The 17,617-nt window shown below is 44.5% G+C and overlaps 1 protein-coding gene across 2 annotated transcripts in view; it reads left to right on the forward strand.

Moving 5' to 3' along the window:
• DPP6 (dipeptidyl peptidase like 6) overlaps nucleotides 1–17,617 on the forward strand; it is a 515,287-nt gene that overhangs the window by 76,256 nt on the left and 421,414 nt on the right. The window contains exon 1 of one of the 2 annotated variants that reach the window (XM_054273201.1): nucleotides 8,128–8,780. The exons of the other annotated variant lie outside the window; for it this stretch is intronic. Coding sequence (XP_054129176.1) covers nucleotides 8,580–8,780 — 201 coding nt within the window. The 5' untranslated portion in view covers nucleotides 8,128–8,579. Of the gene's footprint in view, nucleotides 1–8,127; nucleotides 8,781–17,617 lie in introns of those variants that run through there. 2 annotated transcript variants of the gene reach the window in all.

Genomic DNA, 17,617 nt, shown 5'->3' on the forward strand with positions numbered 1-17,617 from the left:
CTGATTTTGATAATTCCAGTGTGTATTCCAGTACCTCACATTGCTGAATACCCTTGCAAAGTTTAGTGCCTCTGGCATATGTTGAAAGAGTGCAGTAAAATTAAAAAGAAGCACATATGTTGGTGAGTTTAATCCAGGTACATCCTAAGAGACATTTAAAATGAAAACCTTTCATTGGTTGGCTTGTTTATTGACCCTAAACATCTTTGGTCATAAACTTTTTTTACACTGGTAAAGATGTAATTTATTAGTCTCCAATCAGTATTCAATTCTTGTCCTTGTGTCTCCCACCTTTAAAAAAATGAATGCACTGTTTGACAGCCATATATAATTCTGTATATTTGTTGTTACATAACAGTACTTGACCAGAAACATTTACAAACCTTTAAAATAACTTCCATAAAGTTCCATAAAATAACATCCTCAGCCATTTTTGACTTTGTTACTGAGACAGGTGAATTAGACAAACTGTGTAATTTGTACTTTAAAAACAATGAGCAAGCCTGTAAGATTTTTTCCTTAATCAATTTATGAAGGCAAATAGGCAGGCAGGAAAGAACATGCACCAGCACTGAGAGTGAGGAAGCACAAATATCAACCAATTTAAATTAGTCTCAAATCCAAAATGACATTATTTACTTTGAGGTGATTTCAGGGGACTTCAGACAGTTAATCTAGAGCTGTGATCTATAAAACCCCTGTTCACAGCCTACTTAGCTCCAGATGACTGTAACTCATCAGATGCTTTTCTGTTCAGCCTGAAAACTTCCTCAAGTAGCCCCAGTGGCAATTCTGCATATTCAGAACTGCCCATGAAGACATCCCACAACAGCTCCTCACCTGTCTGTAATCCAGCTGGGAGGCAGAAACTGGGATGAATTGTACCTATAGCCTTCAAGATTGATCTGGTATTTATTCCTAGAGAATATCCAACATGCTCCTCACAGGGAGAGGTTTTACAAACCTCCATCATTTCTCCTTTCTCTGTAAATGCTGCAAGAGAAGAACATTTGAATATGCTGAATCTGTGCCAAACTGGAGGAAGAAACATATGTCTGGCAGGGCCATAAGGAGAACAAAGGAGTGGGAGGATATTATGTTAGCCTAAGGTAGCCTTTTTGAGATGTCCACTTCTCTAAATCTACTTTTTTCCTGGCATATACATATTTCTCTCTAGGGTTTCCTTTCATCTGGGGGGTTCCAAACCTAAAATTGTGTCATTACATCCCTTGAGTCTTTTAGTAAATCTAGGTTTCAATTCTGTTCCAAGCAACAAAAAAAAAAAAAATCTGTGAATTTAGTGACAGCTCATCTAAGAAGTCAGATCTGTTTAAAGAACATCTTTGTATTAGAAAAAAAAAAGTCTTCAAGTTAAATTATTTTGTCTTGCCTGCTCCCTTTGAATCCTGTGGCATGCATTTGAAATGCTAACTCATTAAATTCCTTCTGCTTCTCCAAGATTCTTCATGCACAAGTGCTTTTTGGGAAGTGGAAATTCAGAATTTCTCCAAGGTATTTTGCTTCTGTGTGCTGCCAATTTTACAGTGGTGAATTAGGCAGGAATTGCATCAGCTTCTCCCAACTTGGGCAATTAAGGATGTGCAGATGTGGCTCGTGCACACAAATGGAGCAGGAACCTTTCACATCTAGGGCTGAGTGCATCTCTTGCCTTGAGTCAAGGTGACAGAAGGATGCTTTTGCAAGATGGTTGCATTTCTGAAAGACCTTCAACAGCCTGCTTTGCCTTTCTGAAGACAAATATGTTCCCTTTTCTTTCTGAAAACCCCCTTGAGAGGTCAGGTTAATCAGGCAACCTGGTTGCTGTCGTGGCATATCTGACTTGAGTACCAAACCCTGGCAGGTTACACAGCAGAGAGGAATGTGCACGGTGGAGATCAGCTCAGGGATGTTGGCCAAGTCTCACATGGGTGCCAGCAGCTCGTGGCATCCAAGGAAAGATGTATTTATCTGTAATGCTCCAATTCCTGGCTTCTCTTGAAGACAGAGAATTGGGATTTCATCCTAACTTCTCTCAGATAAAGCTCCCAAAGACAGAATGTTAATTAAGACAAGAAAGACAGTCTGCAGTACAAATGTTATTGGTATGGATGTCAGTACCAGCTGTGGGGCTAAGCCAGGACCCTGATGTGGTGTGCAGCTGTACAAACACATGTGCATCAGTATTTTCTTGTACTTAAGCTTTGCATAACCTTTTCTTGCACCTTTTTTAGCACTTGCACAACCATTGTTCCCAACTCCTCTCGTCCGTGTTGGTTTCTTTTTTTTTCCTGCCTTTCATCACCTCTGCACCAACTGCAAAATCATAAAAAAACATATGGGAAAGACCTTCTTGGTCATGTGATCTATACTTTTGCCAGTTGGCAGGATTATGCCTTACAGCACATTTTCTAATGCCTCATACAGGCTATTTTTAAGTGCCCTCAGCATTAGGACTTTCACTTATTTCCTTTGGACACAGTCCTGCTCACACTACAGGGAAGAACCTGCTGATATTGAGCTACCTGCTCTTGATTTCATTTAATTAGGCCTTGGTGGGTACCAGGACTCTCAGTGGTTAAAATCACCTGTTTTGCTGACCCCTGAGAGAACATTCATCCACCAGGTGCTGGAATGGTGCTCTGCAGCAGCTGATCTCCCTGGTTTTGAAAATGCTCCATTGTGTGGCTCCAACTAACCCTGTACCAGCCAGCCTGGCTCCCTGCTCCCCAGGCACATTGGTGCTTTCCATCTCTGACAGTTTTGGTCCATTTCTTCTCTGCCTCTTTGATGTCACTCATCTTCGTCTCCTTTTTCTCTCAGCCCTCCTGGTACTCCACTGTGTCCCTCCCTCTTCTATATGCTTTTGATTTTTTTTTTTTTTTCTTCTTGGCTCCCTCTGGGCCCATCTCTTCTCCTGAAGAGCCTTTTCTTTCAGCCTACTTTCTTTTTTCCCCAAAATCTTGTATCCTGTGAAGCCACCATTGTCTATTATTCCCAGTACTTGAGTATCAGTGTTTTCTATTCCTCACAAAAACCTTCATTTCATCGCTTGTGGAAGACTGAATTATTCTTGTGGTGCCCAGAAAACTAATTTTAACAATGTTTCTCTTAGTCCAGCCTGGAGATCTTTCTTGTTCATTTATGGACTTCAATTTGTTTTATTATTTTAGTCATTGTAAGGCCTGCAAGATTATTTTTCTGAATAGTGTGTGATTCCAGAGAGAAATATTCATCTCTGTGTCCTCACTCACTGTCCAACGCTGCGTTTCTACATCTCTTGCTCTGAGATGCTGTTGGCACAAATAATGAGCTAAGAAAGTGAGCACTCAGCATACTAATTCCACAATTTCCACTGCCCCTCTGCAGCCCTACTGTCACATCTTGCCACAGTGCAGTGCTCCCCCCAGCATACCCATTAGATCAAAATGAATGATCGAGTGTGTCCTCAGGGACTGACACAGGAAAGGGAATTCCTGTTCTGCTCTGGTTGGGTTTCCAGTTGACACCAGGCAGCAGATGTATAGGAGGGAAAAGCCTGGGGCCATTAGAGATTCATGAGTTGGATGGTTTTATCTTGGCTGACCATGGTAATAGGAGTTAAAATATTGCATCTTAGTCTCTCTAGTGCCTAGACAGTTGCTATTATAAAAATCCTTGGTGTTTTATATTAATAAATACAGTCATTTAAAGAGAAAATAATTACTTGGCCTTTTTGGGAGTGATATTAAAAAAATAATCAGGAAATTCTAAAATTCCTTTAAAAGCTCATTGGAAAATGAAACTATGATAGTTTCAAATAATAAAAAGTGTACTTGAACTATTGAAAAAAAATCTTTTGTTAAAAAAATACAGTAATCAGCTGCTTAATAGCTATCACCACTTGAAAACTAGAAACATGTTTAGCTCTGTCTGCAACAAACTCTATATTATTTAGATGGCAAGCTCATAAATTGCTTTGTCAGAAAGAAGAATGGAACATGAATAACAATGCATGAATTCCCTGACAGATAGAAGTTATATCTAAATAAAAAATGTCCAGGAGTAATATTGCAGGATTGTTTCTTTGCCAGTGTTATTCTGAGCTGATTTGTCTCAAAACAAATATTTAATGTAAAGTTTTAAAGGCAGTAGGACTTGGGTTGACCTGCTTTTGATTGTGTTACATTAATAGTGCTGAAATATGGGAACACTGTTTATTTATACAACATGGGGAGAAATAAGTGTCATTTTTTTCTGAATGCTTTAAAAATGTCAGTAAAACATACTTTGGTGCTGCAGGGAAAATGTCTTAACTAACACACTTTATTTTGATGGAAATGTCACTAGTTAGGAATCAAACCTCCCTTCAAAACTTTGGATACTGAATTAAATATACAACTAAAAGACGCTTGAGGACACTGTTTATTTTGAAATGCCTTGATTTTTATCTTGGGATCTCATTGCAGGGTTTAGGGAAAGGATTTTCCTTACATGTAGGATGTGTGTTTAAAGACAAGAACCTTATGTTAATACTTTTGAAATATTTTGCCTCTTTACACATGTTTCATAACGCAAATTGCTCACTTCTCAAATCTTGCCATTGGCTGAGAAGGTTTTTTGCTGCAATGCAAGCCCAGTTCCTGAAGTGGTGTTTGTTTAGTGCCATTTTGCTGCCATGTTTCCTGTGTTTCCTGGTTTTGGCTCCATGTTTTCCATGCCCTGTCAGTGTGCAGCTTGTGTGCCACTCTCTGGTGACAAAACCAGGACATTGTAGAGGACTTTGGGCTCCCAGTCATGCACAGATGAGCAGCACATTATCCAGGGCTTGCAGGTGGAGGGGAGTGACCGTGTTCACAGGGGTTCTTAGACTGGGGAAGAGATGAGGATCTGACTCCATGTTTCAGAAGACTTGATTTATTGTTTCATGATATATATTACATTAAAACTGTACTAAAGGAATAGAAGAAAAGGTTTCATCAGAAGGCTAGCTAAGAATAAAATAGCAAGGAATGATAACAAAGACTTCTGTCTCAGACAGAGTCCCAGCCAGCTGACTGTGATTGGCCATTAATTAGAAACAACCACATGAGACCAATCACAGATGCACCTGTTGCATTCCACAGCAGCAGATAACCAAATTTTACATTTTGTTCCTGAGGCCTCTCAGCTTCTCAGGAAGAAAAAACCTTAAAGAAAGGATTTTTCATAAAAGATGTCCATGACAGAGGGGAGAGGAGCTTCCAGCCCTGAGCAGAGCCTCAGGAGCCCTGGGCTCCCTCCCTAGCAGGCAGCCAGGGCTTCCATAACACATTTGCAGGGACATCCTGAGCTGACTTGTGCCCTGGCAGGCTGGAGTGCCCTCCAGAGTCCCTAATGCAATCATCTGGGTCCCTATGACTCAGAAAAATCCTCCTGCTTTCAGCAATGGTATTGACAGACTGATCCTGGTGCGTCTTGTTGCAGGGGGTTATTTAAGATATTTCTGCCTACAGCTGCCTGCAAAGCCCTTCCACACAAGGTCACCCTGGCTGAAACAGGGTGACAGAAATGTGTCTTGCAGTTCCCAAATGGTGCAAACATCCTTCACCCACCATGATACCCAGAACACAGCATTAAATTGTTTCTGCTGTCCCTGGTTTGTCATGGAGGGGAGAGCTCGAATCAGAAGTGCCTTTAAATAGCTGTAATTATTTATTTTTGGGTGAATGAATCACAGCCCAAAGCTACATGATCAGGATCTCTTGGTGGATGAGAACCATTTGGCTGTTTGTTTTTTTTACTGAGCTTTTCAAGTATCTGACATTGCAATTCTGTGTTCCCCTAATGTAATTTTTCCAGGAATTGTGTACACACATACATGTCCAATATATGTGTGCATGACTAAGCAAACCCAATTATGTGAGATCTTGGTTCTTAAGAATTAAAACCACAATGTATTTAGATCTGAATTGGTCCTTAGAGGCTCTTTTGGTTTTCAACTGTGATGCTGAATGTTTTCTTTTTTCTGTACTTTCTTTGAAACTTTTTAATTCAGACATTTAATCTTTGTTGTTTTTTTCCTGCCTAGTGGTTTCATCTTGCCTTTTTGTGGCTTTCTTTGATTATTCCTTTGTGTCCTAGTTTTTCCTTAGAAGTTAAAAATGCATGATTTCTTTTAATTTTATTCTCTTGTTCCTTTTTTTTTTTCAGTGCTATTTGTCACCAATTACAAATATCATATGGCCATGACTATTCCTAATATCATTAATGCAGTTTGAGGTGGGATTTACCTGAACTATGTGTCCAGATTTTTGGTAATCAATTTGTGCCTGAAACAGAATTTAAAAGGGGTCCAAGTGGCTCCTGGAAAGTTACCTCTGTTATGATGGATGTCACTATGACTTAGAAGCCAGACCTTTGTTTCAGAGCATTGTGTGCTCATCATGTTTTTTAATTAAATGTCAGCATCTTAGTTGTGAAGATCAAAATGATTCCTTCTTTGAAGTTCCATCAGGAAGGAGATGGAGTGTTTGTTTTTGTTTTCTCTCCTGATGAGATAAGGTTCCCTTTTCATCTAAATGTTAAGACATTTCATGCCTGACTTTGAAGGCACAAATAAAAAGGAGGGGATGAAACTATTCAGACACAAAGTGATTTTTGATCAGGCAGTTACTGAAATCATGGAGGAGGGAGTTTTTGTGCTCTAGAATATTGTATACATGATCTACTGAAGTGTTTTTTTAAAGACTGGTGAAATTACATATATTAGAGATGGTATTATCTTAACAACTAAAACAGCAAACAAGGACAGTGTTTAGAAGCAGAATTTTGGCTCATAGAATACAACAGTTAAATTATAACAAAGTTAGTGAGCTCTTCAGCAGCAAGTCTCTCAATGGGAATGAGCAAACCCCGGTTTATACTTTGTGCATTGTGATCTCAATATCTCTGGCAAATTTAGAGGTCAAAGGGGAGGATTTCGGAGAGCAGAAGAGGGGACACCAACTCTGCCACTTTCCTTTTAACCTAAGCATCTGTTGCTATGGAAACCCCTGTGCCTGATGCTGGAGCAACAGGAACTGTCACCGCCTGTCCGGAGCAGCCGCGCTGGGCAGGACCTCGCTATAGCTCCGCGGTGCTGCCCGGGCCGTGCGCGGTGTCCCCGCTGGCAGCTCCGGTGTCTGTGCCCGGTGTCCCCGCCGGGGCCGTGCCCGGTGTCCCCGCCCGGAGCTCGGAGCGGCGGCCGCGGCTCCCGGGCTGGGGGGCCCCGAGCAAAGGCCGTGCTGGGGCTCTCGGCGTGTCCCGATCCCAGATCTGACCCCGACCCTGACCCCAAACCCGACCCCAGCTCCGGCCCCGGCCCAGCCCCGCCGCCGGGATCGCGGTTGTTTATCCCCGGCCGGAGCCGCCGGCAGCAGCTTTGGGCGGATTTCCACTGAGGGGCGCTGAAGCACGTTTTAATGCAGCAAAAATGAATTAATACAAAAATAGTAAGAGACGCGATTTACCGGATTATTTTAAAAAGCGACGACAACGACCACCTCCAAAAAAGCCGCATCCCTCCCCTGTTCTCGCTCCTCTCCGCGGCCGTGGGGGGCAGCAGGGCGGGCGGAGGGACGGGCACCGGGCAGTGCCCGCTGGCCGGGCTGGGCTGAGCCCGCTGGGGCAGGGCAGGGCTGGGGGGAGGCTTCGCCCTCCCTCCCCTCGCCCCCTTGCTGGGGCCGAGCCTCTCCGCGCCCAGCGGCCTCCCAGAGCCCCTCCAGCCGCCGGTCCCGCCTCTCAGCCTCGCCTTCCCCCTCCCCACCTCTTTTTTCTCTCTCTCGGCTGGCGATCAGGTGTCTGTTGCCTTTTTTTTTTTTTTTTTTTTCTTTTTTGAGTTGTTTCCCCGGGAAAAAAAAGAAAAAAAATATAGGCAGGAAAAAAATCCCCAGAAGGTACCGAAAAGGAGATGATCGTAGAAGAGCCCTCCTTCCCTGGAAGAGCAACGTGCTTTGAATGAGGCTTCCCAGCCTCTTCCACTCCGTCTCACACACTCTGTCACTCTGCCTCTCGCTTGTGCACACTGTTGGTATGCGACCTCGGAGGCGACTGCTCCGCCACCTCTGCCTGGGGAGCCGCTGACAGCCAGCGATTGAGCCAGCCCCCCTTCCTTTTTTTTTTTTTTCCTCCCTGCTTTTGCAAACACACACGCACACCCCCAAAGCACATTTAATGCTGATCCACTCAGGCGCCATTATCGGGGGTACGTCTTCGTGGAGTGTTTTGGTTATTTTTTTTTTCTCTTCTGGTTTTTTTTTTCCTTGCCAACACTGGATGGTGCAGCGTTCCCGGGGCCTGTGGTGTTACGGCTCGATTGCGTTTTATTATTTATTTATCTATCTTCTCTCTTCTTCCTCTCATCACTCCCCCGTCTCTGCTCTCTTGAACCCCCCGGCTTCTCTCCGGGTGCCGGTGCAGAGGACCGGGGAGCAGCATCCCTCTCTCTCCCTCCCACTGATGTGGGACTGATCCTCACCCTCATGTGTAGCATGCTGTAGCCAAAAAAGAAGAGAGGAGGGGAAGAAAAAAAGAGAAGCGGCTCTCTTGCCCTCCCTCTCCCTCGCTTCCCGCGGATTGACTTCATGGCTTCGCTGTACCAGCGGTTCAGCGGGAAGATCAACACCTCCCGCTCGTTCCCCGTTCCCCCCGAAGCGAGTCACCTCCTGGGCGCCCAGAGCAGCGAGGAGGACGGCGCTGCCGGCAAGACCCCGCGTCCATTGCAACAGGAAGGCGGCCGGCCCCGCTTCCAGTACCAGTCGCGAAGTGACTGCGAGGAGGAGGATGTAAGCGCCGCTGTGCTTCGCGTGGGGCTGGGTTGGGTTTTGGGTTGGGTTTTGGGTGCCCCCCCCTCCCCGCCCCCTGTCCTGCGGGATGGCTGTGTGCCCCTCTAAGCTGGCAGAGATTTCTTGCGCTTTGTCCGCTCGTCTTTCCAGGCGGGTCTTTTGCGCTGTTCCTCTTGCCCTGGAGTGCCGGGGATGGTGCGGGACGGAGCCCGCCGGGAGCCGAGCGGAGCCGGGAGCCGCCCGCCCCGCTCTGGCCCCGCAGCTCTCCCGGTACCGAGCCCCCTGCGCGGCTCTGCGCTCCCGGGAACGGGGCTGGGGGCGCGGGGTCAGCACCTTGGGAAACGCCAGGTGCCAGCTCCGTCCTGCTGCCCCCAAGCTGCGCGACAAAGCTCCCCATCCCCTTTTTCCTTTTTAAAAATATTTAAAAATTTCTATTCCGTGCTTTATCCTTCAACACTCTCCCGGGGCAGAAGTCTTCACCTTGTCCCTCCCTCCTCGCCTTCCTGTCAGCCTCCTCCTAAGCTGGCAGCAGGGAAACTTTTTAACCCCTGAGCAGCCGTTTCGGGGTCTCTCTGTGCCCCCTCCCCGCTGCCCCCGGGCGGGCTCCCGCGGGGAAGCCGAAAACTTCGGCCGAACACCTTCCTCTCCTTCAAAGGGTGCATCTACATATCGCCTTAGTAACGAGTGACTAATCCAGGCCGCTGGCTGCTGCTGTGTCCGATGGAGTTAAACTAGTCTGTGTCGATTGCTGCTGGTACTTTTGGGGTGGCGAGGAGGGGGACAGACTGAGAGAACAAGGGCCAGTGATAGATCAAAACGTGTGGCTCCGCATGGCAGGCTGGTGTTAGGTTTGCAGAGGGATTTGAGTGTGTTTTGCCTCTGTGGAAGCACACACAAGGGGAAGCAAATGGCTGCAGCTGGGAATAATGTTTGTGCCTGTTAAAAATACTTCTTGCCCGAGTGGGACGCGTTAGCTTTGCAGCAGGGTTTAGCTTTGGCTCTGGGAGCCTTCCCGAGCAAGGCACAGCTTCAAGCCACAACAGCAGGGCTGCTTCACTCAGAGGAGAGAGTTGTGTATGCAGGGAAATGTCCTGAGTTTATCTTTTAAATCCCTGTCCGTTCTCCCGTCCCTTTGTAAAGACTTGTGTGATCCACAGAGCAAGAGCACTTCTGTCAGCGATGGGGCCAATCGACCTAAACCTGTCCCCGAGGTGCCTGAATGCTGACAGCCCCGGGGGACAGCAGTGGCAGGGACCTCAATTGACTCTTCCTGTGACTCGCTCACGATCCTGGCACTGCTGTCCCTTGGCCCTGGCCAGGTGCAGGAGGACACCGGGCCCTTCCCCGGGTGCCCGTACCCACTGGTGACTCTCTCCCGGTGTGGCTGGGGACACGGGGCCCTTCCCAGCCGTGTGCTGGGCTCTAGGTGTCGCTGCGAGCCAGCGGAGTGCCACCTCCAGGGCTGGGCTCAGACACATTTTCCTCATTGTTTTAATTCTGCTTTCCTGGACTTGCAGACAGCAGATGTCTGGAGCCGCTTCTCTGGTCACCAGAAGCGCTGAGTGCGGAAGCAGAGGAAAGCCTGCACTTTAGCATGTGCGAGTGATTTCTGCTGACAGGCTCCAGAATAATAATATTAAGAATATCCTTTAACTTCTATAAAGAAAGTTTTTCTCTCTTTCTTTTTTTTTTTTTTTTTCCCCTTTTTTTTTTCTTCCCCCATCCCCTCAGAGTTGTGTGGGTGCCCAGTGACTGCTGGGCATGGTTGAGGGACACTGCTGTCTGTGCCTCCCTGGTGTCTTTTGCAACGAAATGCAAAAAAGTGTGCCCAGAATCAGGGATTTGGGGTGACACTTTAACGCACGTGGACACTTAGTGTGAATTGTTTCTAAAGGGGGCAACCTGTCCTAGAAAGTGGCTCGTCAGTTCACAGGAGAGCCCTTCAGCAGAGACTGGGAAATCTGAACTGGTGGTCTCTGGCAGAGGGTCCTTCAGGTCGTGAGGATGAAGTCGTGACAAACCAGTGGGAATGGTCTTTAAATCGCGTGTTTCAGGGAGCGGCGTCCGGCCCGTGGGGCCCGGCGCCGGCAGGAGGGGGCGGGAGGCTGGAGGTGTCCGCGGTGCTGAACCGGGGTGGAGCGGGATGGTACTGGGGCGGCTGTCCGCGGTGCCGAACCCATGAGTCCTTCTGGATCAGAAGGAGCTGTCCGAGATACCGAGCCCTCTTGTCCCGGGTTAGAAGGAGCTGTCCGAGGTTCCGAACCCCTCTGTCCTGGGTCAGGAGAAGCTGTCTGCAGTGCCGATCCCCTCCTGTCCCGGGTCAGAAGGAGCTGTCCAAGGTTCTGAAACCCTCCTGTCCCAGGTCAGGAGGATCTGTCCAGGGTGCCGAACCCCTCCCGTCTGGATCGGAAGGAGCTGTCCGAGATGGAACCCCTCCTGTCCCGGGTCAGAAGGAGCTGTCTGGGGCGCCGAACCCCTCTGTCCCGGGTCAGAAGGAGCTCTCCGAGGTGCCCAGAACCTCCTGTCTCGGATCCGAAGGAGCTGTCCAGGATACCAAACCACTCCTGTCTGTGTCAGAAGGAGTATGGGGTGCCGAACCCCTGCTGTTTCGGGTCAGGAGGAGTATGGGGTGCCGAACCCCTCCTGTCTCGGGACAGAAGGAGCTGTCCGCGGTGCTGAACCCCTCCTTCCCCGGGCCAGAAGGAGCTGTCCGAGGTCCTGAAATCCCTCCTGTCCTGGGTTAGGAGGAGCAGTCCGGGGTGCCAAACCCTCCTATCCCTGGTCAGGAAGAGCTGTTTGCTGTCCAAACACTCCCAGGACCGTGCTGGGGCGAGCTGACAGTGACATCTCGCCCTTGTCTGTGGCGACAGCAGCAGAGACAGAGTGGCAGCAGTCAGGCTCGCTCAGGATGAGCAAATGCAGCCCTGGGCATGAGAGCCTTGAGGGAAGGGGGAAAGTGAGGCAGAGAGCTGGCAAAGAGCATGGGACAGGTCCAAGGAGGGTGGTCTGATTGTGCAGGGTGCCAGGAGTACGCGCTAGTGCTCATCATGGGGAAGGGCGTAAGGAGACAGCACTGGAAACTCTTTCCTTCCTAAGATTAGACTTCTGTTTTCTATCTTGCACAACTGGGGCATTCACATTGTCTTTCATCTTTTCTTTCATCTTTTGACATCAATGTATTAGGAGAATCTAGAACTTAAATACATAGAAACAAAGGGTTTTCTCCCTTCCCACACTTGGAAATATCAAAACAAACCTGAGAATGAGACTGTTCTGTTCCTAACTTTGTCATGTGATTAATAAAAGGGAAAGAACTGAGTGTATTTTATGGGTTACTGATGATGACTTTTCCTACTGAAATATGTGTGCTGTATTTTTAAGCACCAGCATAGAGCTCAATGCAGAACAAAACAGAGGGAAAGACAGGATGTTGCCTTTGAAGGTCACAGTATTATAAGTAAGCATTCTGTCCACTGGAAGTACTACTGATGGAAAAATACTGCTTGAAATCTATAAAGAGTTAAAAGGGGGTAGTAACTCCCTAAGAAAATTAAAATCAAAACCACTAATGATTTTATATGACAACTGCTGACCTAAAGGCACCATTGAGACACACTTGAGAACATTGTTTTAGTAACATAAAAGTAGAGGTCACAGCATTCTTTTGAATTTTAAAATTTTTACTATGATTTTTAGAATTTTAAAGTTTTTACTATAATGCAACTCATGGCAGGTATATAAGAAAACATATATGGTAGACCAAACTACTGGACAAAACCTGAATTAAGTCTTGCAAAATGTTCATATTAATTGTTCATCTGATGAGACAATCATGTTATTTACAAGAGGAGTAATAAAGAAATTAGATCCTGTATAAATGACCCCTGAAAAACACTTCCTAGTTGGGTCTGTGGCATCATTGATATTAAAGTTATTACAACAGCTTTAAACAAAATTCAGAATACATATTTATTGTGTTATAAAATTAGATTTTTACTACATTTATTTAGATGAGGAAACATCTCTGAGAACTCTTAATTTAGTTCAATGTGGTGGTATAGCAGGTTATACAATTTTGTTAGCATAATTCTCTTTTTTAGATTGATGAGGTTACCTTTGAAATGGTAATTTTGATTGGTTTGCCTTTTAGACTGATGAGAGAAATGCTTTGCATATCGTAGAGTGGAAGGGATTTTTTCCTATATGTTGACTTGAGAACTGTTTTCCCATAAAAGAGAGCTTCTTCATCTTTTCCAGGCTTCTTTCTTGGCATCACAGTGATTAATGAGTTTAATTTTTGCAGGCAACTGCCAGGAGGTGCTGAGTAAGATGTATCATGCTGATTGTGTGTAATGCCGCTCCTTTTAATTACTGGGATGATAACAATGCATTAATCAGGTGCATAAAAAATTCAACACTTCCCTATAACGTGGAATATTGATCCATTTTATAAGTCACTCACAGAAGTACTTTTTAAAGTGAATTGTTAAGTTATCTGTTAAAAATATTGAATCCTCCAGTGAAATATCATAACATTTTTTTGTATGAAAAGCCACATGCTGCATTCTTACATGTTCATTACTTAGCCAAAACTCTTTTTGGTTTTACTTGGAGACTTAAGCATATAAAATAAAGCCAGTCCCAAAGTACTAAAGCTTTAATTCCTCTCAATATTCTTTCAAAAACTGAATTCTGAATATTTTTTTTTTGCATTTGTTTAAAATTACATTTGGCCATATATTATACTTTATTAATTCTGCAATTGATTATTCAGACTTATTTACCTTTTGAGAAAGTTTTCATTCAGATATAAATACAGATTGGTTTGAGATGCCTCAGTAAAACTGTGTTTTGTGCTTCATTAAATTAAGGATTTAGTAAATCAAATATCCTTTGTTAACAGAGTGAGTATGAGAAAGTGAGAATCAAAGCCATCAGTATACAAAAAGAAAAAAGTAATTTGGTACATCAGACTTGCCATTGCATGTAATTGAAAGTGTTAATTTTCAGTTCATTATTTGTCTAACAGGAGGAGATATTGCGTCCTAGAAATGTGTGTCAGGGACAGAACCTTCAGAAATATTGAGGCCTGAGATTCAGGCAACAGGCATTTCAAAATTGGGCTGTTTTTCTCCAAAAGAGATGAAGGGACTGATTTTATGGAAGAGTTTGTGGGATTGCAGAAACCCTGACTTGTAAACTATAACAACTTGAATTGTATCAGAAGTCTATCTATAGATCTGTACTGCTGTGTGTATGGGCAAAACCAACTGTTTAGTCTGTAAGATCTCCTATTCTTAAGTCTGTAAGATTCTCCTGGAATCTTCTTGGTGAGTTCTTGGAGCTGAACTCAGTTATCCTCCAGCCATTAAGATGCAGAGAGTGGGAATGGATATTTCCATGGAAATAGTTAGGCCCTGCTGACATTCTGTGAGCTCACCTTTTGAAAGGAATAAAAATTCCAGCTTACTTCCTTCAAAAGGAATAGCTACAAACCTTATTAAAATCATAGGTTGTATTTGCACAGAAGCCCATCGTATATTTTATGATTTCTGAATATTGGACACTGATCTGCAAGTGATACACTTTTTACACTTCACTTTATGGCTGTATCTATAATTAAACAAACTTATGATATTTGCTGCCAGTTTAAAATCCGCCTCTGTTTCTGCAGTCTTCCCTAGCTGTGATGATGATGCACACACTAAAAAATCTACCAGAGCAAATGTATTTTTAAGTATTCAGAAATAACTGTGTGGAGAGGCTGAATCATTTCTCTAATAGTAATGAACTGTGCCATAGGTTGGGGTGCTTCACATGGAGTACTCAGCTCATGTTATTTCTCTTTCTGAGCTGGGAGCTCCAGTGCAGAAAGCAGAGACTGAGCCCAGGGCTTGAGCAGCTCAAGTTGGTTTCCAAGGGGTTTTAAAGACATATGAGGTGGAAAAAAAAATAGAAATCTGTGAGTATGTGCTGTTCTCCACCTATTTATGTATTTTTGTTTCAGCAAAGGCCAGACTGAAGGGAGTCCTTAGGGTGGTATCCCAGCTTGGAAAATGCTCTTTGAGAGTCAGAAAATTTTGTCCCATAAAATAAAAAGCTTTTCTTTATTTTGGGCTAATATATTTATGCTTGTGCTGGTGCAGCAAAGCCTCCCATTACAGTTCATTAACAGCAGGCTGATTTTGGGGGATTTTTGCCTGATTCCCATCACGTTGCTGTGAGGTGTGAGCATTTTCATCCCGTGACCAAGGGGTGGCAGCGTGTGGTGATCACACCGCTCCTATGGAGCACTTGGCTTTTCCTGGATTTTGCAGGAAAACATCAACCACCCCCTTGTTTACACACTCACACCAACACATGGGGGTTCTTCAACTCCTTACTGCCTTCTCTGGGTCTGCTGGAACTGGTGGCAGTTTTGTAACTCTTTTTCACCTTCTGGTGGAAATACTTGTTTTCAAAGCTTATAAGAAAGGGTTCAGCAATAGTTTTAAGTACATAGAGGAAGGAGGGAAGAAATAAACCTTCCTTGTAAGGGAATGTTTTTCTCTGTTTTCCCAAAGGAAAGCAAAAAAAAAAAAGCCAATTTTTTTTTCCAAAAGCCTCTTTCACTCACTGATTTTCACCCATTGGTTGTGATACAGTGTGTCTTTTCAAAAGTACGAGCAGAAAATTTAGGTTTGTCATTTCAAGGCGTTTCAAAACATTTGTGGTCAAACACAAAAATAGATACTGAAATATGTTTCCTATTTAGATGCACAAATACTCATTTTGGATTAGTTTTTTCTACTGATATATGCACCTTTGAAAATATTGTAAGTATCCATTAAATTGTGGGTGTTTGGTACTGGTAAGATTCAGTGTGGGTGAGTTAACTGAGTTAAAGCATATTTTGAGTGTGCTCATTCATCTATAGGAAGAGACCATTGTGCCATAATTTTTACTGCCACTTTATAAAAGAGAATGGGAATGAGTATTGGCTCATGGATGTTTTGCAGCACAGAGCAGGAGGGAACAGAGGGAGAATGTGGTGGGACAATCCAGGAAAGTGTTCTGAAGGGGAATGGGCAGTGGTTTCTCTGTGCTGGAAAGAGAAGTCCTTCAACAATTTCCACCTGTAGAGTGTTTGGGAACATAAATTTTCCACATGCAACCAGAGCTTTAATTGCATCTTATTTTTTAAGCACTTTAATTTAGAGATATTTCATTGTTTATTTTGTCAAAATAGCCCTTGAAAGACTTCCCAAAGATTACAGAAAAGATTAATACAGCTTTTAAACCTCAGGGAACTTGCAATATGGAGGCAGGGAGTGAGATAGAGAGGGGTCTGGTCCTCATTCACTCTGAAAACATTTAAGTTTACACAGAGGTACTGAAGTGTGTGAGGTAATTAGAAAAAGATCAATTTTGTGACTCTCTACTGAGGAAAATGGAATGTTTTTAAATTGTTTATCACTTACAAGGTGTAAATTATTTTACTCTAAACAAGGTGCTTATAAGTTTGAGCTCAGCTATTACATAGATTCTTCCAGGAGCTGCAGTCTCTGTGCCTTTTAAAACTGCTATTGTTATTAGTATTACTATTAGTATTATCACTTTGCAGATGGAAAATTGGAGGCTGAGGGGGCACACAGTTCATGTCAGCTCTACGGCAGCAATGGTCTGCTGTGGCTCAGCCCTGTGAGCTATTGCAGTTTCTGGTATGGGCCCCAGGGGCTTTAAAACTAAAAATTGTTCCAGTTATCACCATGGATATTCTTACAGGTGTAAAGCTAATTGTGAAGTCTGGCACATTTAAGTCTTTGTTGTATCTAGCACTCATTTCTGACAGTTTTCCAGCTCTTCAAGGCTTTGGAGTTTGCTTTGAGCAAAAGGAGATTTAAAACATCCAAAAGGAAGGACAGGAGTATCTTAATGCTTCATTATAGTATTTCAGGGAGGGGGTGGTTTGGGGCTTTTTATATTTCTTTTCAGTATTTGTCAATAGCATCTGCTTCAGCATTTCAAGCAGATTTCAGTCTAGGCAGAACTCAAAAGCAAATGCAAATTTCTCCCCAGGCTTTCTCTTTTGGATATACAGAGCTACATGAAATGGAAATGCAGCAGTGGGAAATGCTTGGTAACCTCAGCTCCAGTTATACCACAGTCATTGATTTTAAAGTGTTTATGACAAAAGCATGCTTGTGTTCCTTATTCTCCATTAAAATAAGCTCCAACTCCCTATGAAAGAATGTAGCTGAGGCATTTTGGTCAGAGGAGAAGTGAAACCCATGCAGACTGAGCAATTACAGATGTTGCTGCATTCTCCAAGCCCTGGATCTGAAGGCACTTGGTGAGCAGACCCTGCAGGAAGTTTGCTCAGGGTCCCTGTGCCTGCTGCTTTCCTCCTGTTCTGGCAGGGCCAGAGGGAGCAGCCCAGCAGCAGGAGGCTTGGTCCTGGCTGCTGTCCCTTCTCAAGGGTATGAGCAGTGGTGTGCAGTTTGTGTCTGCAAAGAAGAATTCAAGTGTCCTGCAGTGCCTCTGGCTAAGGGGATTTTAAAAGACTTTTATTTATAAGGCCAGCTTTAGGTGAAAGAAAAAGTATGACCTGCTAACAGCAGCAAAACAGACACTTATGCTTGTAGCAGGGTCACAGAAAAGGAATCCTGTGGCAGCTGCTGCTGCTGGCTGGTAGGGTGCTGTTGGAGATGGCTCTGGAGTGGAGGGCTCTTCCAGTTTGCTCCCAAAACTTCTGAATCCCTTATAAACCATTGGGGCAGCAAGCACAGCTCATCCCTTCCTCTCTCCCATCCCTCAGCTCCACCTCATGGAGAATTCTGGGGTTTTTTGCACTGCTG

The sequence above is a fragment of the Melozone crissalis genome, unplaced genomic scaffold (genome assembly GCF_028551555.1).
Source record: "Melozone crissalis strain CALT ecotype California unplaced genomic scaffold, PUWL_Pcris_2 ptg000016l_1, whole genome shotgun sequence".
NCBI classification, from domain to species: Eukaryota; Metazoa; Chordata; class Aves; order Passeriformes; family Passerellidae; genus Melozone; species Melozone crissalis.